This window comes from Brienomyrus brachyistius, chromosome 7 (genome assembly GCF_023856365.1).
Source record: "Brienomyrus brachyistius isolate T26 chromosome 7, BBRACH_0.4, whole genome shotgun sequence".
Taxonomy (NCBI): Eukaryota; Metazoa; Chordata; class Actinopteri; order Osteoglossiformes; family Mormyridae; genus Brienomyrus; species Brienomyrus brachyistius.
The window spans coordinates 7949575-7976136 of record NC_064539.1 but is presented as its reverse complement, the minus strand read 5'-3'; the positions used below and the strand labels follow the sequence as shown (position 1 = coordinate 7976136).

The 26562-nt window shown below is 47.0% G+C and overlaps 1 protein-coding gene across 3 annotated transcripts in view; it reads left to right on the top strand.

Moving 5' to 3' along the window:
- The window catches only part of si:ch211-196i2.1 (collagen alpha-1(I) chain), an 82347-nt gene that overhangs the window by 26557 nt on the left and 29228 nt on the right, over positions 1–26562 (top strand). For 2 of the 3 annotated variants that reach the window (XM_049020373.1, XM_049020374.1), the window contains exons 5-22: positions 543–677; positions 776–856; positions 10406–11083; positions 13987–14031; positions 14611–14730; positions 19318–19356; positions 19590–19643; positions 19790–19843; positions 22225–22332; positions 22488–22541; positions 23687–23740; positions 24266–24310; positions 24987–25040; positions 25132–25176; positions 25310–25363; positions 25494–25538; positions 25640–25693; positions 26400–26444. In XM_049020373.1, the coding sequence (XP_048876330.1) occupies positions 543–677; positions 776–856; positions 10406–11083; positions 13987–14031; positions 14611–14730; positions 19318–19356; positions 19590–19643; positions 19790–19843; positions 22225–22332; positions 22488–22541; positions 23687–23740; positions 24266–24310; positions 24987–25040; positions 25132–25176; positions 25310–25363; positions 25494–25538; positions 25640–25693; positions 26400–26444 (1764 nt within the window). Of the gene's footprint in view, positions 1–542; positions 678–775; positions 857–5913; positions 6032–10405; positions 11084–13986; positions 14032–14610; positions 14731–19317; positions 19357–19589; positions 19644–19789; positions 19844–22224; positions 22333–22487; positions 22542–23686; positions 23741–24265; positions 24311–24986; positions 25041–25131; positions 25177–25309; positions 25364–25493; positions 25539–25639; positions 25694–26399; positions 26445–26562 lie in introns of those variants that run through there. The other variant, XM_049020375.1, reaches the window with a different exon arrangement.

The following is a 26562-nucleotide window of genomic DNA, read 5'->3' as shown; positions in this document are numbered from 1 at the left end:
TAACACACACAGGCTTTTATGGACTGAAGCTCCGTGGTGTGTCATCCAGTGGCCGTATCACTGCAATATCGTGACGAGACTGTCTATGTTTTTGGATGACAGTTGGACCGCAGTGGACTGCAGTGTCCTGTTTAGGGGTCATGGAATGAGGACATGGTAGCATCAACATTAACCTTACAGAAGCTTCTCAATATGAGTTGCGAAGCAGAAGGTCAAGTAACAGCTTTATATTGCCTGACCAGAAAGCCGCTGCTATGTTTCACTTCCAGATAAATATGGAGCGTTGCCCGCATGTAGTCACGACTGTCTAACACAGATGGCATGTGTTTCCTGTCACCCATGCAAAATTAATTTGCGGAGGCACAGCACATGGGGGTGATGGTATCCCTTATGAGAGCTGAGACTTCTCTTAGATTTCAGGGTGTGGGGGTCACAAAACTCAGCATTGGATATAATGGTGAGTTCATGAATGGTGGTCGTCTGATTCCCCTTCTTAAGACTTTCACCAAAGCCTCACAGCCTGCCCCCCACCCCCAACATAGGGTGACCTGAAGCAGATGATGTTCCTGATGGGTGACCCGGACGCTGCGGCGGGTCACTGCGCTCTACGCCTGCTCTCCTGTAGACCCACCGCCCACAAACCGCCACGCTCTCCGAAAACGTCTCACAGCGCTCGGGTATGTTCACCTGGAGACTTCCGCCCGCCCCAGGAATGAAAGCATCCATGTACCGCCGGGCATTTCACGCTGCGTTGTCGCTTCTGCATCCTTCCCAGGAACTGATGCTCTCCTCAAACGACCTGGAGCACTTGCTGAAAAACCCAGAGCTTGTCCCAGATGAGAAAGCTCGTCTGATGGTGAGTGCAGATGTTCTGCCGTGGTTCCTTCTTAGCAAGGGTTCTGCACATCTGGGGGGGGGGGGGGAGGGGTCAGCTAGTGTAACACTTCATGGTTATAGTCTCCAAGGCTACCTTTCCAAGGCTCTTGGGGGGTATTCGGGTTGTACCTTGATTAGAGGTAGAAAGTTCAGGTTCAGAAAGTACAAATCCAGGCCAAGATTTTGTTTAAACCTACCAGTTGAGTATCACAATCCCTGAGTATTCAACTGGTTGGTTGAAACAAAATCTTGGCCTGGATTTGTACTTTCTGAACCTGAACTTTCCACTTCTGACTTTATAAGGCTTCCATGTCGTTGTATTTTACACGATGTAAACTATTAGCTCAGTGACCTCTCAGAATATTAACAAGTGAAGGAAGGGACTTTTTACTGGGGTTTACTTGAGCTGTTGGGAATCTGAACTCCTCTATAACTTGCAGTTCTGTTTGTAGTCCCGTTGCTTCCGGGGGGGCATTGAAAATCCCAAGCCATTACTTCTCACTGATCACGTCACAGGTTGAAACGCCCCCCTCTGGTTCCTCCACAGTACAGCAGGGAAAGAATGATGTTTGTGACCATCTCTTAGCCTATATCCTAAACAGCCCCCATGTCACCCTGGATCTGCTGCCCCCTCCAAGCCTAGCATCTCTTACACAGTTTATTTTTTAACCAGTTATCTGTAACCTGAAGAAATCCAGTTGTTTTCCAATGAAGAAACACGTAGAGCTGCTGCTAGATTTTCCTAAGACTTACCTTGGTCACTTGCTTATATTATAACCTGTCCACGTCAGCTGCTGGACTGCTTACACGTTACTGTGGAGTGGTGGAGGGGGGCTTTTCCATAGTCTGTCATCATTTTGCCCCAATCACTTATAAATCAGGTATTTTTTCCATACCCATAGTTATTCTTTTATATTATATGATTAAGGGATTTTATGAAGGTAGTCTTGCCATTGTCCCTATTCCCTGCAGAAGGGTGCCCCCCCATCCCCGGTCCCCCAAATTGCATAACGGTTTGAAAGTAGCTGCAAACACCATCCCACAGGTCCATCAAGGCTTTGACCAGTAGGTACGGAGGAGATGCCGGCCATGTTTTAATGTCATTACCGGAGGTGTCAAGGTGCCTGCATGTAACAACACAGCTGCCATTTACAGGCACATTACCCCCGTTAAGGGGCCGGACTGGTCCTGGCCCTCACATTGCGCATCTCCCTCGACACGTTCCCAGTCCTGCCAGTACCCATGTAGGACTCCCTCAGTCTGCCTTTCCATCGAAGCGGGGAAAATGGCAGTTAATGAACCACCTGGGATTTTGAATAGCTTGCATCCAGTCAGCCAAATGGGGGGGGGGGGGGTCACATCCAGGAAGCGTTGAATCGCAGCACTGCTGGGAGTCGGCCAGAGATCACCGCCGCTACGTGTGGATCTCATCATCACTTTTATTAGTCCCTCAGTTAAACCGTGACTCAGGGTTACATGGTATAATTAGCTATAACTTTTACAGAACCATATGGTGACCCTGGAAATTATAAATCCCCTCAGGTGTTCTCAAATTCGATGCTAGTTGCAGGTTTGGCTAGTTGTGTTTTCACACGGGGCTTGTTTTTGTCAATGACATGACTTGTTTCCAGTCCTTTGTTCCATTCTTTGTACTGCCTTCAGTGCTTAGCAGTGAGTATGTAGGTAAAAGCATTGACTGTAAGAGTACGCAAGGCTGGGACTGATGAGGCTCTGAAGTAGCAAAAGGGGAACCACAAGCCCGTTTTTGGTGCTTCAGTTAAAGGTGTCGTAAACCTCGGCCTAGTCGTGACTCTCCTCTCTGTGAGGCGGCGGCGATGCAGGCTGGTTTGGCGGTGCGTCTCACGTTGACAGGAAGGAGGGACCCATTGGGTTGTCATCGTTAAATGTCCACTTGAGCCTCGGTATCTTCCGTCACAGGAGTCTCCTGTGGGTTTGGTCCCCCAATCCCTGCCGGAGCACTCTGTGGTCCCCAGGCTGGTGTTTTTGTTGACGTTTGAGCGAGAGATCATAAAAAAACAATCCACAGAGAAGTTGTACGGGGTGTATGTATCCATGCTGAAGGACGACTGGCTCTAATCCCCAGAGGATCCTAGCTGTTGCATCTTCGTTCATGATCGTCACTTTGGACTAACACGACGGAGCGTATAAATCGAGTCTTTGCTAGTTGGACGTCGTCTGCTGGCCCCCGGAAAATGGGCTCCCCCTTTGAGTCTGGTTCCTCCCAAGATGTCTTCCTTCTAGGGTGTTTTTTCTTGCCACCGTCTCCTCTGATTTGCTCTCTGTGGCTTTGGGCAAAGTTCTTTGAGACAATGTCATGTTGTGAAAATGTACAATACAAATAAAAATTTTACTGAATTAGCCAAGATACAGTAACTTGGGGAGTTAATAGTTACTTGTGTAAGTTTTGGCTATATTGTGGACTGGTATCTACTAGCTGAATTATAGTCCTGGATGCATGTGAGTGCGGAGGGGGGGGGGGGGAGTTGTGGTTGATTTATTGCTAGAATGTGATGGGACTTGTAAGACGCTGCGCCTGACCAACCTTGTTGCTCACTTTCCTGAAACTTATTCCTGGTCCCCAAGGGCCTGTTACGGACCCCCAGTACTTCCGTAGGAGCGAGCCGAGGTATGGCCCAGTCAGCTCTGGGGACTGTGAGGCGGAACCCGCAAGGAAAGTGAACCTGTGCAGGTCACTGCCTTTGCTGCGAGTGCATTTTGAGTGATGCTGCGATCTACTTCGGGGGAAATCCTCGCTGTTGAGTGAGCTGCAGTTAAGATCAATGGGATTGTCAGTGTGATCACAGACTGTAGTGAAATATGCATCAAGACCAAGATTGATGCTACATTATGTGTCTGCCTGATTTGCACAGAGCGGCAGACTGCGCAGCCGCTATCCTCTAACTCACAACATACTGCACGTGGACTGCAGGCACATGGGCTTTTGTCTTGGCCCAGGATTGCCTGGCTAAGTTTTGCTGGAAGAGCATTGAGATGCAGATGTGAAAGAGGTTAAAGTGCTTTGAAAGGCCTCCAGTACACACAATGAATAGTTAATGGTAAAGTGCGGCCTTTGGTTAGGGGCATCACAAGGCAGAATGCAAATCCATATCTCCTTGGTCTGTTTTGACTCGGTCTTGCAGTTCTACTGAATAGAGTATGGGGTGGACTGGGGTCCTGAACAGGACAAAGTGATTGTCTTCAATTGAGTGAGCACTGTCTGCTGAGACACACACACACACACACACACATACACACACATACACACACACACACACACACACACACACACACACACAGGTGGAGCTGTGGAGATCTCCCCAGCATAGATGAACCTCATAAAAAAGCGGAATGGGATACAGCGGGTTGGGGGCAGGAGCTCTAAGGTGGGGTGAGATGACAGATGGTGCTGATTCCAGCGCATACACTGTAGAACTGGGGAAGCAAGTTAATTAAGGCAGCAACCATGTGCCCCCCCCTCCCCCCCCCCAATTTAAGGGGCCAAAGTGAGAGCAGCTGATCAGTTATGACGGGTTCGAGGGTGTAAATCCTTCACTCTTGCCCTTTAAGACCCAAACGTAACAACATTTCCCATGCAGGTTTTGTTTGATTCACACTGTAGTCTGAAAAAAAATGGTTCATTTAACGTTGACCATCAGTGGCGTTGTCACCAATAAATCCTGCTGAACCACAAGCCGAGTCGCCATGGATACAGCTCATTCACCCACCCCGTCCACCGTGTCTCCCCCAGAGTGCCTCAGAGTCTGCGTGGTCGTGTTCCTGGGGAAGCTTTCCCACCCAATAGACATCCCTGGATTGTGCCAGGTCCCGTGCCCTGCCGGTCTGTGCCTGTCCCCATCGCCCCGGCCTTACACCCCTGCTGCCTTTAATTATACCCTCTCCTCCGCACAGCTGTAATTTTGTGATACGATCAGATCAATCATACACATACAAATAAATCAGTATATAGTAAGTGCTCTGTGACATTGAGGGCTGGGAGGTTCAGGCTAGTAAAACCGACTGTCACGTGATCCTCAAACCAATCAGCATAATTTTTTTTTTAATATGGGAAGTAACTCTGTATCTTTTATTCTCTGCAATGGAAGCCATTGCAGTGTAAGGTTAAGGGAGGCCTCGAGTTCTCCTGGGGCTCTTCGGGCCTTTTCTCCTGTCTGGGGGGAGCAGGTCCACTGGTCACCTGGTTCGGTAAGCCTGGGCTGGAGGTGTCGTCCCATGAGGTGTCTTATAGGGTGTCTCTCAGCATCAGGTGGTCTGTCCTCATTGGTGCGCACATCAACAATCCCCTCTCCTCCTAGTACAACTTGTGACGTTGCATATTTGCAGCTCCTCCCCATTTCGGTCCCCCCGAAACATTTTTCCTATTCACTTAAAGCTTCTAATTAGTAATTGTGTCGTTCTCCTTTCTGAGAATTTTCCACAGCCCTGAGCATTTAACCCTCTTCTCTACTCCTTTTTTTTTTTTTGTCCCTAGCCACCCATGACCGGACCTATTGTATAGCACTTGTTTTTATTTCAGTAATAAACTCCTCAGTACTGTTTTAACTCTTAATATGGACTTGGCCCTTGTAAATGTTAAAGTTGAACACTAGGGCTTCCCCACACGCACAGAGGCATCCCTGATCTGTGCACTGTACATGTGGAAGGCTTGTGCTTGAGTATCTGCAGAGAGAGGAGTGTTTCCATTCAGCTTAAACATTTAGACATCATGGTCATGTGATTGCTCACAGAGGTTGACCACATGGTCATGTGACTGTGCCTCACAAACACTGACCGTTTGATTGGCTACAGATACATGACGCAATCCACAAACAGAAAGCTGTGCTCTTTGGATCACATTAATGCACCTTCACATCCTCCGTGGAGGTGCTAGGAGCCCCTCCTAGCCTTTAAAACATCCGAAGGAGGCGGGTGGATCACGAGATTGAGGGGGTGTGTTCCTTCCAGTGATGGGGAGGATTTCTGGGTGCGTTGTGACGGAGGGCAGAGATAGCACTCTGGATGCAGGTAGTCCAGGGGAGCAGCACGCTCAGGGTCTCCTGCAGCCATGTGGTGTGCCACCTTGTTCCTCTGCCCCCTGCTGTTGGCACTGCCAGGATTTCACCTAGAGGAGTGGAAGGTAAGGACCTCCTGGGATTCCTCCTGCCCTATGCTTTGATCATTCACGTTCTCTAATTGCATTTTTTTGTTCACTCGCAAACATCCCTGCCAATGTTTTTCTGTGAATTTCGCTGTATGGACTTAAGTGATGGATCTGTCAACTTCGGTCAGCAAGTCAGACTGGAATTTGAGCTGCAAACACCCGGGCAAAACACCGATTTTTTTTGGAAACTGTCAGTGTTAATACGGGTGACTCGTGGGGTCTGCTTTGAAGTGAGTTTGTAGCCCTTTCTGCGATTTTACTTTGACGGTTTGTAGCGGAAGTGAAAGGGACAAATCTGCGTGCAAATGGTGGCTAGACATTGTGACTCTCTTTCGACATTTCAACACGGACGGGGACCTTAGAGTTGTGGCTTTGAACCGTGAAACGGCATTTCCATGATGCTTGTCGTACTGTAATTCCTGCCTGGGTTTACTTGCAGGTCATGCTCAGGTTAAGAACCCGGCCCGCCGGCTGTTACCTGTCTGTTGTTTTGAGAATGTTGCAGTAGAGTGTAAGAAACTGTGGGACAGTCTTTGTCCCTAGACACGCTTTGCCAGTCGCCCCCTGCAGTTAGATGAAAGTGCTTCACAGACTCAGCAGTGACTCCCAAAACATTTCTGTATAAACTCGGCGTAAGACATCTGCGAACCGTTTATGTTTTGCAGCGTTCCGTAACGGCGGAAGGTGCTAATTAGCGGCACAGCAAGCTACGCCATTTACCGTTGAGTAATGTGCTGTTTTCCTTTCGCCAAGTACCCTTTTTGAACGTCATCTGCGAACTAACAGGGGACACGGGAGAGCAGGATATGGTCCAGTCACGTAAGCAGGGTTAGGTAGCTTGGGAATGTGGTCCATTGCACTTAGGCTCTTGCAGAACTTGAGTCCAGAGTTTTGGGGTGTGCTTGACTGTATTCCTGCTGCGTGTAGCATAACTGCTAATGCATTGGTCTGTGAGCTAAAAAGTTCCAGTCATAGAATCCTTAACATGAGTGAGAGAAGAAGTTTCGACAAGGGGCGAGTGACCCAGGAGTGAAGTGACTTCATCAGTATCATTGGCATCTAGCCCTTAAGACTGTTGATTTTGGAAGCCATACAGCAGCACAGCACAGTAGAGAACATGAACGATTGATGGACGTCGTGGGAAAAACCCGGTTACTCATCCACGAAATGTTACTGCAGATGTTACCCCTGAGTGATGATTAGAGCATCCTGCTTGACGTATAGCATGGAGATTTCCTGCATAGACAGTTTTGCAGAGCAGTACAGATTCTTATCTTTCTGATGTTGACCTAAATGGCAAATAAAGCATCAGTTCATCTTCACTAGTACAGGTGAACTGGAATCTTTTTGCATATCCCATCATGCTCTCCTTTGAGACACACACGCATAGGCAAGTCAGAGTGAAGCCTGGGGTCTAAGCGCTGGGTCAGCCATTTGTGGTGCTCTACAGCATTTTGGGGGGGTTACTGTATCTTGCTCAAGAGCCGGAGGAGAATGAGTCACGAGGCTAAAGCTCTGAATGAATCTAAATGAGCCCCGAATGATTAATTTGGTTGGGATGTTTTAGCAACCATGCTCTCGGTTTGAGAACTGGGACTGAGCCCTGGATGTCTTAAGATCCTAGCAAAATTGTCCTGTCGAGGGCCCAACAGAGATGTGACTATTCCATGGAAGATGGAACTGAAACCCAGCAAGTTCACTCCCTGTTACTCTGCGTCACATAGACCTGGTTCCTCTAGCTACTAGTCAGAACCGACCATCTGCTTTTGTGTTAGAATAACCTTGGAACTATACCTTTCCACGCCCAGCTGTCTCCCATTCTGCCCCTTCTCCCTTCCAGCCTGCCCTTTCATCCTGCCCACTTCCTCTTCCCAACCTTCTTCTTTCTGACTGTCATCCTTTTGTTCTGTGGGCCAAGCCGTAACCCATGCCGCTGGAGGCATCGTGGCAGCATTGTGCCGGACAACGTCACATGCATCCCTGCCCTGGATCATAGCCTATATCCTACAGGCATCGTTACCACAAGAAGTAAGATCTATGTGGACAGGAGGCCCACCCCCTGGAGTCAGTCTCCTGGGGCTTTCGAGGGGCTCCCCATCATCACAGAGCGGCTCAGACTGTGACAGCATACTCCCGATGCTTTCTGATTGGGTTGATGTTCTTCACTGACTCATGGGTGTTTCCACACTTTTCTTGATGCTAATCTGAAACCAGCTCCACCTCCAGGGTCAATCTGTCAGGATTATTGTGACAGACGGCTAAAGGAAGGGGGTCTCCCACACACCTGTGTGCCTCCTGCTGAACGGGTTAACCCACCTTACTGGCATTTCTCAGCCCAAGCCTTACAGCATCATTCAATCAGGTCCAGGTCTCATCAAGTCCTGGTTGGCCTGTTCTTTGCCTTTGATCTGCAACAAGTTACAGGCCCAAAATTTCTGAAAATGACCTTAGTTACCTTTTCCGTTTTACTGTTCAGAGCGATGTTTTTCTTCCTTTATTTTTGATCCCTTGGTCTCTTTCTCTCCTTGGTGTGTCTTTTATAAAATCTACTTCTGCATCCACAATGAGACTGATGACCAACCTGTGATGATTTTCTACACCTACAATGATCGTGATGACTGGCTTCTGGAGGATTTTCTATGCCTACAAGGATTATGATGATCATGATGACCACCCTGTAATGGACGTCTACCTCCTACAATGATCATGATGACTAATCATTAATTAGTTTTGTTTTTTTTTGGCTGGCCCTTGGCCCACACTCTTCAGCCAGGTGTCATGTGGTGCCCATGGCAACAGGGAAGGCGGGGTTATGCTCTATGGAGGCACCACCCCCATCACAACTTCTGCAAAGCCTGACCAAAAACCTCCTGCTGTGTCCCCCCCCCACTGCCAGCACCTGTCACCGCTCAGACAGATTGTGTAACGGTGACCTGAGAGACGCGTTTTGACACCTCGTGAAACATGTGATTTTCATACCAAGTGGATGAAGTCACTGTGCCTCTTGATGTCAGTTAAAAAACAGCATAAACGTTACCAGCCATATGAGAGACAATGTCGGTTGCTTTAACAGCAAAACGGACTACGAGCTGGCTAAGGCTCAGTGACTCGCATGCAATGCTGTCAAACAGCGGCCATTTTTTAACCTCCCCAGCCCCATAAAAAAAAAAACACAAAGACGTAAACATGTCTCGGAAAGCACTTTCGCTGCAGCCTTCCCGGTCCAGACTGGTTGAGGTTGACCATACATTGTGGGTCATGCAGGATGCCATTGACCTGGTGCTGCACTCCACCACCCAGTGGACAACTTGGGAAGTGCAGCATGCTCCTGCTGCACTATACATAAGGGTCTTTATGGGTAATTACACAATTGTATCCAAACTGGAAAATCCCGACCAGAAGGACGTGGAGGGGTCCGTTCAGTCAGGTGTTATGACCCTGAAAACAAACACACACTATGAAACTAAAGGCTATTCCTTTATGGCTGTGGAGGGTCTTCCCACCTGTGCCCCCAACAGCCCCCACCCCCTCACCACCGTCACCTGAAGGTAGATATGTGTTGTTTTTAGTTTCTACTCAATAAAAACCACGAGCTAGACTTAGATCTGTCCCCCTCGGGTGCTTCATTTCAATCCATCAATCCAGCAAGCCCTGCCACCATCCCCTTGGGTTAGATGTATTAGCTAAATAGCCTGTTTTCAGCCTTTCCTCACATAAAGGCCGGTTTCCACACGCCTCACCTCGCATTTTACTGCTCCGTGCTCTTACACGTTATATCCATCATTATTCTGGCACCATGCTTTGTTACTTAGCAACTGCGTGAATGAAGCACCATTTACATACTTTATTGCTGCTGTTTTTTATATACATTATGGATTTCACATGGCGCTGAAGTTAAGTTAAATTTATCTATTATAATCAGGCATCTATTGGCTACTATTTACTAACAAGTTCATAATATAGGGCCAGGTGGGTAGCTAGCAGGTTTTCAGCCGTTCAAAGGTTGTTCCCCTAGAAAAATCCTTAAACTGATCATGAACTTCCATATTATTTGTCTTGAGGTGAGTTTAACTTTTGGAGGACTGCAGAAATATAGAAGTTTCTGGCACAAGCCATGTAATGGTCATGGGGCTCCATGGAGCTGAAGACAGAAATAGCTTTTATTTTGTTTATTTATAGAGCATTAACTTGGTCCATCACATTTCAGGTGTCTAACCCTTAATCCCAGAATTTAGTTACCAAGGATACATAAAAATGTCTGTAGCTAAATCTTGTCTGAGCATGTGGTGGGGTCTCTCGTGAGTACTGATTCTTTGTGGTCTTTGCTCTCTCCTTCCTCTGTCTGAGCAGGACTCTGAATTTCACCAAGGTGGGAGTCCGCGTGGAGATGGCCTGACCCCCTTAGGTCCTGGCCGGCCTGGTTCTGTGGGACATGGAGATGTGTTCCTGGTGGAAGAGGACACTGACCTGGCTGATCCCAGCCTTCAGCACAGGCCTGGTGCCACTCACACTCAGAAGCACACACAGGGTTTGGGTTCGAAGCCCGGCCCTACATCCAAAGACCTAGATGAGAACGTCACCACAGACAAGAGAAGGGGGGGCGGAGGGGGGAGGACCCATGACACGTTTCCAGGAAAGCCCTCAGATGACATCATCGACCTTGACGCTCCCTCCTCCCGCCCTTCAAAGAAACCCTTTGGCGGTTTCTCTGGGGGCAAAGAGAGCCCCCATGTCCACAGGCACCATGATTCTGACCCAGTGGAAGGAGTGGATCTTCTGCTTTCGACACCGGTTCCACCTACCGCAAGGCCTGGTTCTGCACCAATAACCACGGTTACAGAGCTGGGACCCGGAACCCCTAGCAAGTCCATTCAGCATGGTCAGGTGGAACGAACCAGAACAGCCAGCAGAACACCCGGTACAGGAACGGCCCCTACTAATGACAAAGGCTTGGGTGAGGGCCCTGATAGAAGGACGTTCCGGTACCTTAGGGGACCTCCGGGGCCAGCCGGACCCCAGGGTAGGCGAGTGAGTATCCCCTTTTCTGTTCCCGGTACACGCTGCATGCTATACCATGGATACATAATAATGCCTTATTCACACTTTCGTCAGGTAGATAGATTTAATCTTTAGCCATTGACTGCTGATTTCACTTCTTGTGTGTGCTTGGATACATGACTGGGTAACTCAAAATACTTTCACACTCACTCTTGGCTGGTTGGCTTTATATGCCTTTGAAAGCCCAAAGGATGAGATAGCACACCACTAGCTTTGGCGGAGAGCATTATGTAATTTTAATAGGATCTCTTCAAAGACTTTCACTTTGGAGCTAAGCAAGGTTTACAGTCATGCAGCTCACAAATATGTGACTCCCAATCTATTTTGTGTAGCTGATCCTGCATATTAATCAGAGGTAGAAATGTCAGGTTCAGAAAGTACAAGTACAGACCAAGATTTTGTTCCAAACAAGCAGTTGAATAAATAGTCACAATCACAGAGGATTCAGCTGGTTGGTTGAACAAAATCTTGGTCTGGATTTAATAACCTCTAATATTAATCTTTAGTTGCTTAGCAGATACTATGGGGAATTTTCCAGGGGCAACTGGAGTTGACTACCTTTACTAACAGTACTGCAGCAGAGCTCATATTGGGACTGAAACCAACAACCTTCAGGTTGCAAATATAGAGAGGTATTCACTGGGAGCATTGACGTTTCACTCAGGCTTATTGCTTCAGAAGTTCAGCAGAGATTGAAGCCCCTCCTCACACTCTGGGGGCTCCCAGGCCAGAAGCTGGACCAAAGGCCGCCTGAGTCCCTGAAAATAGATCCCGCCTCACCGTACCCTTGAAGTGATTAATCCTGCCATGTTTGAAGTATAATAGCCCACTGGCTGTAAGAGAGGAAAAGCAGAGCATACACCCCCCCCCCCCAACACACACACACACACCTTTCTACCACCTTTTGAACAAAACAATGCTTTCAGTTCCATGCTCATTTGAAAGCAGACTTTTGCCGTAGGGACCAGGGAGATCTCTCTCCTGTTGCCCTTAGTGGGGAGCCACGAGTTCCTTGATGGACGGGGTATTTGAGGAATTTAATTTCTCTCAGCGGGTGGAGATTTTGCCATGATTTAATGCCGGGCCTGTCAGCGGCCCGTACTGGGGCAAGAGGAAACACTAACACCAGTGCAGCCAGGAGCAACTGTTTTCACTGCAAACACGAGTGGGCCTGCGGCCTGCCTGCTAAGAGGCATGCATATCTGCAGTGATTAAAGCTGGCAGACCATGCGACTAAAAGAAAAAAGAAAAAAATCAGTGTTTTGCTTGTATTCCTTTTACCATCATCGAACGGTGAAAGAAAAACCAACCAACGTCCTTTTATGCCAGTGCTGCAAAATCAACACAGGAGGTGAGAGTGATTTGGTGCTAATCATCCTGTTAATTACCTATTTCCCCAGAATGTAATTCTTAAAAGATTGCTGGCTATAACAGGTCACAAGTTCTCACAAGAAAAGTTGATGGTTAAGCTGAATAACAGCATATCTACAAACGTTGTTACTGAATTTAAGAGCTAAAGTCAAATTTAATAGGCTTACCTCTTCAGTTATTGCTTTGGAGGTAACAGTATCGCAAACTGTAATCATTCTCACCTGCTGTGTGAGAAATTACTGTAAAAAAAATTATTTCGATTGTCATAGGTCATGTAAACAAAAGTTTTAATTTACGATAAAACTGCCTTTTCATAATATTGATCCAAGGCTCTAATGAGGCCTATTTCAGTCAGGCTGTTGTCAGAAGCGGGTTACATTGCCTCTTCTCAGTGTGACTGTCTCCTAGCATGACTTCAGTATTAGGAGTGGAACTGAACTCTCTTTGTTCAACTCATGAGTTCATTTTTTGAAATATAAAAGATATTTCTGTTCTGGGTATTTCAATATTGCAGACATGCTGCATGAGTCCTCGGCTCAGATTTTATGTGGAAACACAAGTGCATTCAATCTGCGCTGCCTGCTTTTGGGTCGAGGCGTGATTTATTTCATCGGCGGTGGAATTATGGTCAAGAGGATTCCGGGCTTGCCATTCCGCTGCAAGCACCACAGTTTCATCTGACCAGGCCACATAAAACGATTTATGTTGCTTGCTAAATTAAAGGCTTAGGAGGTTTGGAGGCCCGGAAGATTTATAAGGTCCCAGGCAGACGAAAGCGGCGCTGAATGATCTGAGTCGCCCAGTCATTCCTTGTGTTCAGAGCTGGAGAAGATGCTAAACCTTTAGCAGTCAGCTAACGTGATGCTTGTAGGAGAAACTCTCCTGTCACTTCCGCTTTGCTGTGGCTGGAGGTGTCTGCTGAACCAGGGACAGGCCAACAAGCCAATACTGCCACCCAAGTACTCAGGACTGGCCCAAGGTATAAGTGAATCAAGCAACTGTTTAGGGCCCAGTGGCCCAGTGGGAAGGAAGATGACAAATGACAACTAGGTTAATGGAATTTTGCTGAACAGGGTTAGACCAGCCCTGCAAGTACTAAATAAACCTTTCTGGGTTTTTTTCCCCCCATAATTTAGTACTTTGTTTACTTTTCATCTGTGGCGCTTTTAGTGTGTTCAATTAATGGATATAATTATCCAAAGTGAATTAAACAGCTTGCAATTTCATCCTTTAACCTTTAATAAATTTATTGCTGCTGAAACAAGGCAAAAATGAATCCTTTCACGCCTTCAGGAATATTTTTAGCACACGTCCACATGCACAAGTCAGCCTTTGTTTAATCTGCAGGTGATTTAAGAAGCCTGGCACTTAATCAGATCGGAATTGATCAGCTGCCCGTTAGACGCAGGCTTTCGGCCGGCCGTTCCCCGGCTCCTGTCTCGCCACTTGACCCCATCGTGTGATCCCGTCCCACCCCGGCTTGTTTTCCTTCTCCTCCCCAGGGCTGTCCTGGAGAAAGAGGATTTCTGGGATTCAAAGGTGACAAGGTGAGGCACATCTTATTCCGATTTGATCCTCAGTCGGGCAGGGGCCTACAAATGAGGACGTAATTACCTGCGATTTTGCATTTTTCAAAATTTTTCAATACCCTCTGTTGACTTGCCTCTGTTTTTGTTCTCTAGAACATCGCTGGACATTAAATTCAGGTGCTATAGGCAGAAATGCACAGTCTCATTACCACAGTGGTCGTGTACATTTTGAGCCCATGCTCAGCACAGCTAATTGGTTGCGTCATGTTTGTGCTGCCAGGCAGCTGTGTCATGTTGCCCTAAAGGCCTTGGGCTTCATCCGGCGCCTTCACACACCTGTAAGAGAGAGATATTCACACGCCGGCCTGCAGGCGCTCAGCCAACTGCAGACTTTGATGCAGAGAGATGACAGGGAGAGGATATGAGCCATCTATGAGCGGGGGGGGGGGGGGGGGCAGATCCCCTTGTATCCATCCGTACAGGTGGCTTCCTGTGGAGTCTACAGAGGATTGCTGTCACCACCGGTGATGACCTGCCAGCGCTGGAGCCGGAAACTTGTCTGTGAGAGTGACATTCCTCCAACCCTCTCATTTACAGGGGGACCGGGGCCCGGAGGGGCACGAGGGTCGCAGGGGCCAGCCGGGGCCTCCCGGCCCAGCGGGACTGCCGCACCTCTACCTGTGGAGGAACGGGGTGGAAGACTGGGCTGCCTTCAGGGTGAGTTTGCATTAATGCCTTTTATGTGCCTATGTCCTTCTGTTCTATAATTATTTTTGTGTGTGAATGGTTACTGTGTTCCATGTACCTTTTTAATTGCCCCTTGGGGGTGAATAAAATGATTTGAATTTGAATTTTCAATTGTCACGCTCAATCAAGAAATATTATGGCAAATCTATATTATTCTATTATAAACCTAAAATTAGCCACATCAAAAGCATTGCAAATCCTACAGACTATTTACAAGATAATAAAACTGTTACATACATGTTAAATGCGTGTGCATGTTAGTGCAGACTTGTCTTGAATTGGAAATCTCACGCCAGCCACCTGACCAAAGTTGACAGCCCTGCATTAATGACCAATCAGAACTGAGAGCAGGAGCAGCCAGTCAGAACCAGCAATCCAGTGTCCACTGCCAAGGGCTAAATTGTCCGGGACCTTCCCAGATGACACTGCATCTGATCCCCGGCTTGCTGGTGGTGAGCCCAGAAGATGGCTTCTCAATTTGGGTTGAGCCTGGTTTGGTTGCCCAGCCACCAGGCACTCACCGATTTAAAGATGCCAAGTCCAGGCCTGGCTCATGTAGGCGGTAACCTTTCCCAGGGTACGCTGTTCTTGGTGCCGTTCAATGGGGGTCCGCTGTTATAAGCATAATAGCCAAAACACTCCCATGCAAATTCAGCTGGGTCTAGTCAATGCTTGGTGCGTAAACAATCCTTGACAGGATCAGTAGACTGTTTTTATTCTAGAGGTTTCCTCTTCAATTTTCCAAAACCGCTCACCCAGTGCAAGGTCGTAGTGTGCCTGAAGCGTATCCCACAATGTACTGGTCAGGGGACTCCGCAGGATGCCAGTCACTCTCACTCTATGGCCAATTTAGAGACATCAATTCACATAATTGTATGCTTTTGGTCTGAGGGAGGAAAGCAGAAAGGCGAGAGGCAGCGCCGCGGTTTTGTGTGACCGGGCCGCGGAGCGGGCAAAGGGGGAGAACGTGCGAACTCCACACACATGGGGCAGGAGGCAGGTTTCAGACCCACGGAGCATATAGTATGCAGGGGCGGGGCCACCGGGGCATTGGCCCCAGCTGAAAGATGATTGGCCACTGGAGAGATCCTTCCATTGTCACTCACTGAATCAAAACATATCATTGGCTAATGATACGCTTGGCCCCTCACTATGAATTACGGCCCCTTTATGCCCTCCACCTAAAAAAAATATAATACTAGAATCACACATAGATGGATGAAGAATTAGCAGGTAGGTTTGTATTATGTTAATGTCTTAAAGAATAGAAGTACATTTTTTCACTAAAACCACTTCCGTTTAAATCCGCTTATTACACCACCTTACAGCATGTGCTCCTTTTCACGTTCGCTTGGCGAAGCTCAATGCAGCTGTCCACCACGGGCCACAGAACTTCCCAGACCACGTTTTTGGTTAGACTCTGATTGGACAAAGCTGCAGTGAGGCGTGACACCCTGCTGACGATCCACCAGGCTGTGGCGCCCTCATCTACCCCAGACAAATGATGTTTTGTGAAGAACAGTCATTCTTCTGCAGCCAGTATCAGGGCTGCCCCAGTACCCACTAGGACGCGAGTCCTCAATATGTCCTTTGACTCACTAAATGGTACTTTCACTTTTAGGTTTGTCTGTAGAGGGACCAGGTTACTCACAGTAAAAAAAAAGGGGGACAAGAAGTTTGACCAGGCACTGCAGAAACTGGCAGAGGGGGAACCAGGGCAGAACGCAGTGACGGAGGGCTGGATGGAGATGGGTAGAAGGGGCTGAGAGCCCCCCCATCACAGAAGGGAGTGTCTGTAGTCATGCTCGTCTGAATATTTTAGCTTTAATTGTAACTAAGCCTCAACCGCTCCTCGTCTCCCAGGGACATTTACTTGATTTGTTTTTGTTTTGGCCCTCACAACAAAGCGTTCCAAAAAACGTGTGATGTTTTCTCGCATTAATCCCAGAAAGGGCTGCTCCACGGGAGGCCCTGGACCATTTTCCCGGCTGGGGCCTGGTTAACGGCGTGGGTGATTACAGTCGGTCACAGTCGATTACAGTTGTAAACATCCAGTCCCCTGCCTCCCTAGCACTGCAGACAGGCCGTCTCACTCACTGTAGTGGTTACAGAATTATGAATGCGCCCCCACACCCGCTTTATCTCTGAAGCTTTTGGGAAAGCGAAGGCATTCCTCAGAACCATAGCTGTGAGATGCAGTGACGTCTTCCATAAGGACCCCCTTCTCTGGGTGTGACATTGCCTTTGCACATGTGAACAGTGCCCTTATCTGCAAGTTAATCATACTGAGGGAACTGTCTTAACCAAAGCTAATAACCATACCCCTTTTACACGCACGGATGTGTTCCTTGCAGCAGTCATGGAAATTAGGTTCATAAGCTCAGCTCAGATCCTTGGGCTTTCCAGCTTCCCCAGCCCCTGGGTCTGTAGAGCAGTGCTTCCGAACCCGGTCCACAGGGACCTGCAGACGGTTCACGTTTTTCCCTCCTCTCGGGGCAGATGCGTAACCCAGGCGTAGTACATTTTGTTTATATTTGCTGAAATGAAATTCGGGTTGCGGTTTGCTTAGTTGGTGATTGTCAGTGATGGAAAAGGAGCTCTCAATATGGCACCTTTCAATTTGGAGACGGGCCCTGGTGCAGACCTCACCTGCGGCGTGAACCACCCCCATCAGTAAATGTCATCTCAGGGTAAGGAAGTGACGCGTATCTCACGCATGGAATTATGGTCTTTGTATTTGGATGTAAAGGTTTTTGCTAGAATGAAGGACTGTAATACCACTGATAACGGTCTTGTTTCAAAAGCATTTCCTCCGTGCTAACATCACATATTTTACCCCTCAGTTGTAAAATGGTTTCATCGGTGAAGGACTTTATGAATCATTTTCCATGCATATTGCTGTAAAATAATCCTATTTAATCTTGTTTAAAAGAATCATTGCCAGTTAAGGACTGTTTGTAATAAAGATACGTTTCCTAAACATGACTTAAACAATTACAATGAAACATGTTTAAAAACAAATCTTTTAATAAATTATATTTATGAATACTGCTTTAACACGTACCATTTAACATGCATATTGATTTATCTCTCTAAATGTAAAACAAAATAAATCTGTTATGACACAATTGGCAATCATAGTCAAGACATTTAAAATGCGTGTTTTTAATACATGAACAGACATTTATGGTGGCCATGGACACAATGTACATAGGACAACATTAAAAGAATATTTTTTTTATCACAGTGCATTGCATAATTAAATGCAAAGAAAACTGTTAATCTAAGACAGTGATGGATTAAGTATAATAAACAGCTTCAGACATAAATTACTCCACGGGGGGGATTTAATTTGTGTCTCCGAATATTTTTGCAAATTTCCTCCTCAGTGTTTTGTTTAGTTTAACACTGTTTTTATATAACCTGCCCTGACACAGACTGAAACATAAACCCCTTTGTTTCACCCCTGCACCGGAGTTTTGGACACCCTTCTGGTGAGAAAGAAGCTTGTGTTTGATAGTACAGAATCTATCGTTAATTGTAAAAAGGTTTGCTGACCGGTGAGGTCTGCCATGATTCGACTTGGACTCAAGTTACAAATTTGATAACTTGTGACTCAACTCAAGACTTGGACCCGACCTGGACCCTATTACTCGAAGATTTGAGGTTATAGTCCCCCCCTCTGGATACCATAATTGTAATTTTATAATTTCAATGTATATTAATTCTCTGCTGTCTTCATTTTCAATTGCCTGAATGCAAGGTCTCCTGAGGTAGTTGGAAACATGCATCACTCTCTGCAAATCCAAGGATGTAAAATCTGCTGCTCTTTTCAGATTATCTCTGCCTACAAAGAACGTATCCTACGACGTACTTGTGGCGGCTTTTTAGTTTTAATCACTAAAGGTAAAAAAAACTGACATAGATAGGGACTCAAGTTACATGACTCACAGGTTGACTTGGACTTGAGTCACAAATTTGATGACTTGTGACTTGACAACAAAAATGATGGAAGGACTTGGACTCCCTAAGGAATGACTTCTTCCCATCTCTGGTATTTATATAAGCTGTTAGGTTAATGCATGGGTAAAATGGAAGCAATACGGCTTCAAAACTAGTCGTGTGTGAGGTTCACGGGCACTATGTGTCACATAAACAGCACAAGATAATCCTGTCCACAAACCATGCTGTTCCTCTGGTCACCTGGAATCTGTGTTCACATATGCAGCTTAAAGCTCAGTGCTGTATGCTGGTCATTGCAGTACAACGCTGAGTAATACTCTCAGCTCAGGCAGAGCAAATGCCTTTAATGTTCCATGGTGTCCGCATCTGGACTGAAGAGGGACGGAACCAATAAACGGCTGAGTCGCTGATCTTTCTACCTGACAGGACACCACGCCTGGGCAATCCAAGGAAGCCGTTAGAGTAACGACCCAATAAACGCCATGGATATTCAGCAGAATCGTTCCCTTGATGTGGCCGCTGCTTTTGGAATTGCCATCCATCTCTGCTCCAGTCCTATATTAACTCATGCCATGTGTGTTCCTCTTCCCCTAGCAAAGCTCCTTCTTCCAGCTACTCCAAGCCGGCTGGCCTGTAAGTAAACATCCTTTCCAAAGCTGCCTTTGCCTGGAAGTAACCATGACTAATGACTAACTGGAAGTGGGTGTGGCAGGTCGGGATCAGCAATTATTGTGATAGGCTGTTAATGGTGCTGGGTGCGGTGCTTGTAACTGAAAGTGGGCGTGTCCCATTATGATTGGATGTGGGTGGGAAGGGAGTGGTCTCAGACAGCCTCTGATGACAGCTTCCTCTTTATGAGCTTTTAGAGGCTGCAGGGGCCTCCTGGACCAGCAGGGGAGACAGGAAGACCTGGCCGGCCGGTGAGAAACACAGAGATGGCATATAAAGAGTCTTCACTGCACTGCAACGCATCATTACTTAATGATAACAGCATTACGACAAAGTAGTACCTCATGTCCATTGAAGATAAGCCATCGTGTTGACTGCCATCGTTCAATCTACACAGGGACAGCCTGGGGATCCCGGGCAGCAAGGGGTTCCTGGACGCCAAGGAGACATGGTAATTGACACAACACAGGGGATTAAGTTTCCCCCACCCTCCCCAAAGTCACTCGGGACAGGGGTAACTATGAAGTATGCAAGTATCCCAGCCTTGTGGTCAGTAGAGCAGAACCCCAAGGCCAACCCAGCAGAATGCCGTTGGGATGGATGAGGACTCAGGCAGGGTCAGACAGCCTCATTATTGGAGGGGCTTAGTGTAGGTTTACAGAAAGACAGTGAAACAACAGCACCTCAGGCTCCTTACCAGAAACCAGGTGAAAGTCATTCATAGCATATGTTAGCATTTTATTTATCATTCCAAACCAACGGACACACGAGGATCACAGATCAGGGGCAGACAGCGTCTCTGGAGCCCCTGGCTTAAGGGCCTCGCTCAAGGGCTGGGCTTGGGATTCGAACCAACAACCTTTAGACACCCACAGAGCCATACGCTGCTCAACTTAGCAGGTTGCCTGTCAGTTGCTGCTCGTCATTAGTGGTCATCAACACCTGTGCACATGGTGCTACTCAGGGATACTTCACATACTCACTTGACCCCCCCCCCCCCCCACATTTCTGCACCTTCCACCCCACCGTCCTGCCGCTGTGATGCCGGGCAGCCATTTATTGCCATTTGAGGTAACGGACTATTTACTGTTTTAGGGTGGGATTACATCACGGCCTTTATGTTAGCAATAAGATCTTAATGAGACTTTAATGGGTCCACTGGGGTTAACATGCTTAATCTTCTTTCACTGAACTGCCGATTAGAGGCACCCTGTTTTGGACCCCACACCGTAGCGGCGATCCTGTCTACGGCAGATACGGCGTCCCGCTCTCTACCCCATGTCACTCAGCGGATTGTTCCGCCGGTAACTTGCAGATTAGGTGGCAGCTGTTATTCTTCTTCCAGTAAAATATAAAGAATGGCAAAAAAATACAGTTTGTTCTGATTAATGACACATAGCCACCTGGGGATTTTTTCAGTCAAGGCAGAGGCCAGATTTATTCCACTGGGGTCAGAGTGTAATTAAATAAATCCTCATTTGTTGAACCCATGTGTGAAATATGAAGGTGTGTAATGCACCCTCCCCTACATGCCGCATACTGTAAACAGTCCACCCTACCACCGTGAGTTAGCTTTCACGGCTGAAAGATCTTTGGCGGGGGGGGGGGGGGGCGGGATTTAGCACTTTTCCAGACTACCACTACATCAAAGCCCGGGTGATTTAGCACTGCAGAAACGACCAGGCAGTGTGATGGCTGGCCTTCCCACCCTGGTTGTGTGCAGGGTGAGGATAGCAGTGGAATCCTGTTGATGTGTTTGTACCGCTGTGGGCCATGCTTGACAGTGTGCAGAGATTCCCACAAGGATGGCAACCCCAACCCCCTTTTTAAAAACTAACTAACTAAAAAAAAAAAAGTTTGTCAGTTTTGTTATTGTTAATCGCTTTAAAGAGTTCATTGGAAGTCTTTGTAAAAGCGTAAATGGAAACATGTTATTATTATATGTGTATCATTATACTCATACAGCCCAGTAACAGAGATATGGATGCAATACTGATTGGATGAATTGCTAATATAGATTCCTGTTGGATTCCTCTCCCAAAACCGCGTTTAGTCTGCAACCTTTCAGCCGCAGATCCAGTTCTTCCAAATAAAGAATAATCATTCTTTAAAAGCCATGGGACGGGATGAGATTGTCAATCACCATTCCTGTTGGTTGTTCTCACTGGGTTAAACCACAGGTTGATTGATGGCGTAGGGGAAAGCCTGCCCAGTCACTGTAGACCCTAAAGCGTTGTTTTTTCCATAACTAACTTCAACGCTAATCAACACACTTGCAGTGAGCCCAGGTTTGACGGTGAGATGTCACCAATCATATGAAAGACTTACAATATTACTGTCAGATTCTCATTCAGGCGTGTTGGCCAACCAGGACGGACCGCAGAGTTTGCTTTTGTCCGCCGTTCCAATTCATTTTGCGTTGAGACGCGTGGCGCCGTTTGGTTACAAGTGACTTTCCGCAGCTTGGTTTGCTTTAGAGGGAAAGCTGTTCTCGATTATGTGAGGATGTGGGAAAGGCTCACGTTACATCCACGGGTGGCAGCAGAGATGTTACCGATGACATCGTGTCCCGCTGGTGCCGTCTGGCTGGTCGCATGGAAGCTGCCTGGTGCCGTCTTCGCCATTTTCGCTGCAGTGTTTGCGGCAGACTTCATGTAGAATATGAGCAGTCTGATATTTCTGTTCTTCTATTCAGAAATTCTAAACTTTAAAACTAAGCAGAATTTCCCCCCCCCCCCCAAAAAAGAAAAAACACACACATTTGAGGTTATCAAATACAGGGATTTGTAAAGTTTTGTGTCACCCCAAATCCTGTGACTGTGCCCTCCTCAGGGTGAGCCAGGTCCGATGGGCATGCCAGGCCGAAAGGGGCACAGCGGGACGCATGGGGAACATGGACTTGACGGGCAGCCAGGCCCCCCTGGGATACCAGGCCCCCGGGTGAGGGCAAAGGTCGCCGTTGCTCTTGTTCACTTCCTCTCCTGACCATGGTAACAGAGCATCAGAGTAATACATTCTTAATACATTCACGGGGAGCTCGTCCGTGCTGTGATGAAGATTCCTGACTCGATGTTTTTTTTCTGCATGTTCACCAGGGTCTTCTGGGTTATAAAGGTGAAGCAGCACAGAAAGGGGAGAAGGGGGACGAGGTAAGAGAAGCAGAGCCAGGCCATGCTGTGAGCACTCATCCAAGGACTGGGGAAAGTGCAGACTCTTTTTCTATCTTTAGTACCTTAGATAGCCACAAGGGGGCAGTGTTTCTTCAGACATTGGTCAAGCCATGCAGGGGCAACCTTATTTCACAGTATATGGTTGGGAATTATTTTTTTATTATTTAAATATCAAATTATCTCTCTAGCCTGAGGGGCCTGTAGTGTGCTTTCATGCAAAAAAAAATCAAGTAGAACAACAAGGTTAATTAGCCTGGACAGAGCTTAGACTTGAATGACTTTATGCCGAGTGAGCAGACAAAGGTGCTTAGCTGAAGAGTCAGATTTGAACCCTTTCGCCCATTGTTCTACATTTTTACTGCTGCTCTGGAGAGGATGGAGTCTTCATTAAAGCAGCCTGAATCTAACAGGTTACCTGGTATTTCTCAATGTTGAATATACGCCGCCTGGCCAAAAAATAGTCACCGATTGAATTTAAATCAGCAAGTACTTAAGAGCCAATGATTGGATCATTGTTACAGCTCAGCAACATTATGCAGCAATGAAGCGAAGCCAGCTGAGTACCTGAATCTACTGAACGGCCAGGTTACCCCATCAAAGGGCTTTTTCTTTCCTAACTGCACAGGCATATTCCAAGACGAAAATGCCAAGATTCATTGGGCACAAACTGTCAGAGTGGTTTAGGGAGCATGAGGAATCATTTTCACTCATGAACTAGCCACCATAGTGTCTTGACTTTAACTCCATTGAAAGACGTGCTGAAGAGGACTTCATATAGTGGTTCAACTCGCCTATCATCAATGCAAGATCTCAAGAAATTAATGCAAATCTGGAAAAAAAAATGTTGAGTTTTGCTTGTGCAAACAATGCATTGACGAATGTGCGCTATAATCTAAAGCTAAAGGTGGTCCAACGAAATATGGAAGTGTGCGACTTTGTTTTTGCCCAGGTAGTGTATATTGAACTAATCTGAACACATTATTACTGGCAGATGTAGCATCTACTGGCAAATAAGGAGTGATGCATGTGAGAGACCTGACATTTTAAATAGTGACTTTTGTGCTTATCATCATGGTCTTGCAACATATGCTGGAGAGAGTTATTTTATTTTTTTTTTTTTGTAGGGTTCAGTTGGACATGGAGGACCTTATGGCGACCAAGGAGAGCCAGGAGAGAAGGTACTTCAATTTCCCCCACAATGAAAACCATAACATTCACACTGAATGTTCAGTGTAGTTCGATCCATTTTTACATTGATATTTTGGGTGTGCATATATGCCCTATGTCGCCCCCAAGTGGTGGGCAACATACAAAAGAGATTGCGGTCTTCCAATTCCTGAAATAACTTTATTTAAGGTTTGAGGCCAGTGTCTCTCAACCCTGGTTCTTGTGGGTTACTGGCTTCAGCAACTGCTAAATTGGTTCAATCAGCATAATAATTACTTCAGCCCAATGCTTAAATATTTTTGGAACACCTCGTTCTTCAAATTGGGATTGAGAACAATAGCTCTCATTGACAGCCTTAGTGAAAAGTCATGTGCAGTGATCTTTCTTAAAAAGCTAATGCAAGATTCATCTCACCTTCTGTTTTATCTGAGAAATACTAAGGGAATCGGCAGGTCTGCTGTTCCACAAATGGAGTGATCATGCTGGACACTGTCAACAGCCAATATTTTGGTCTCACGTGTGTTTTTCTGTGTCAGGGATCCAAAGGGGAGTCCGGCCTCAAGGGTCCGGTGGGACAACCGGTGAGTCCGTTAGGAGCAACATCACCTCCTAGAGGCATTCTACCAGGACCAGTGTAGCAGTCGGCCCAAGGTTTTTAAAATTACGGTGTCTGTTCTTAAAGTGAGTGAATCAGACCACTGTGGACATGAAGAAGCATCTCTGCAAGCTTCAGATAATTTTATGGGGAGGGGGGGGGGGGCTCGGGGGTAATCGAAAAGGAAAAATAAATGCACCATAATCATTATGGCAATGATGGCTTCTTCATGTGTTTATTAAGAAAATGTTTAGTAGAGTATATTCTGCTGATTACTCCTAATCATTAACGGAAAACAAATCAGCCATTTCTGACGCACATTCTGTTTCGTTGGAGATCTTTCACCTACCAGCTCTCTCGCTCCTTGTTAGTTTAATATCAGTTATGTTACTCTTATTTATGAAAGCCTACCACCAACCCCACGCACAGGAAGACATTAGGACTATATTCATGAAATGGGAGCTAGTAAAAGTAGAGGCGCATCACATGGTTTTGGGAAGTTCTGCTCCGTGTTCTGTGACAGACGTCATTCAGAATCGCTTAAAATGGCGGTTTTCTGGGTGACATCACCACTGTATTGGGCGCCAAATATTGACTAGCTGTTCAGCCACTGGAGTAACCGGCAGAATTAAGGAACATGCTTTTTCTCATATGACCTTCAGGGGCCACAGGGATTAAGAGGGGCTCCAGGAGTGGAAGGGGCCCCGGGGCCCCAGGTGAGTCACTACCTGGATTGGCTGAGCTTTAGAATGGTACCCATGACCCTGTGACTCTCATCCAGATCACATTTCGCATTTTGTTTTCTAGGGGGAGTATGGGCCTGACGGCATTCCTGGGCCACCAGGGGCAGTAGTGAGTTTCAGAGCAGCGGCTGTTCTTTTATCGTCGCCGTTTTCCACTCTATCTGCTGATTTATGATGTCTCCGGTTGAATAATGATAGGTGAGCCATTCTTTGAAATAATAGTCTTGTGTGTGTTTATACAGGGTGCCCAAGGTTTAACCGGTGCCATAGGAGCTCAAGGGGTGAATGGTTCACAGGTGAGAGTTTTTTTGGGGGCTTTGGGGGCGTGGGAACCTGCCATAACTTACTAGTGGGAGCAGTGTGCTTGGTTTTTGGTGGGAGAGCTGATCAGACACTGTCCCATATTCTGCACTCTGGTCTTCACAGGGAGACCTTGGACCACCTGGAGCTGTGGGGCCCAGAGGCCCCCAGGTGTGTAGCAACCATTCGATGGCTTCATGGCTTGATTTGCATTCTAGCGCAGTGCCACCCTGTCCTGGTAAACGACCTTTGCCTTTCTTTGCCTCATCCAGGGTCCACCAGGGCTGGAAGGACCGAGCGGATCTCGAGGGCTCCGAGGTGCCCAGGTATTTTCGTTCAGCTCTGTTAACATTCGACCCCCCCCTCCCCATATCTCACATTATGGGTCGGTCCTGCTGGCTGGCAGTCACTGGTAACACACCAGGGGTCCTGAGCACAAGGGGGGAGGTGTGAAAGAGGATGTTTCACCAGATGGTCATGTGATCCAAAATCAGTATGCCAGACCAAGTCTGGAGCAGCGTGATGTGTTGCATCCCACTGCCTGTTGCGGGATTCGACGCTTGGGGAGTTCAGCACTCCTGATGAAAATATTGGATGCAATCCCATCATCCTCCACGGGGGGGGAGGGTCCCTCACAATTAAGTTTTTGGAGTGGGGGGAAAATATGGGGCTAATTAGAATTCATTTTCAAGAAAATTTTATTTCAGGGGGGCTGAGACACAAAATCGGAGGTCTGGATACACCTGTGGTTGTGACATTCACCAGGACCCAAGGAGTGTTTAGTGAAATGAATGTGTGCCCCCACGTTTTATAAAGGCTGTGTGGTATAAGACACTTTTCCGTCGCCTCCTAAAACCTCCATGTACCAGTGCAAAGGAATTTTAAATAAAAAAATACTACGTAGCTGAATCCAGTTTTGATGCTCTAAGTAACAGTCTTAGAATTTGGCATTAGTATTTCACATTATTGTCGCTAATTAATATCTGCAGTGGATGACTACACAATTACCCTGCCTTTGTCCTGCTTCTCTAGGGTAAACCTGGAATTAGTGGTGCTCCCGGCCCCAAAGGAAACACTGTAAGTTTTTAAAAATAAAAGAACACACACAGCCATTACCTCATACAGCTCAGATTCATGTCTGAATTTCTCCTGTCGGTGCGCCGGTTGGGGCTGTGGTCAGGCCAGACAACGTGGA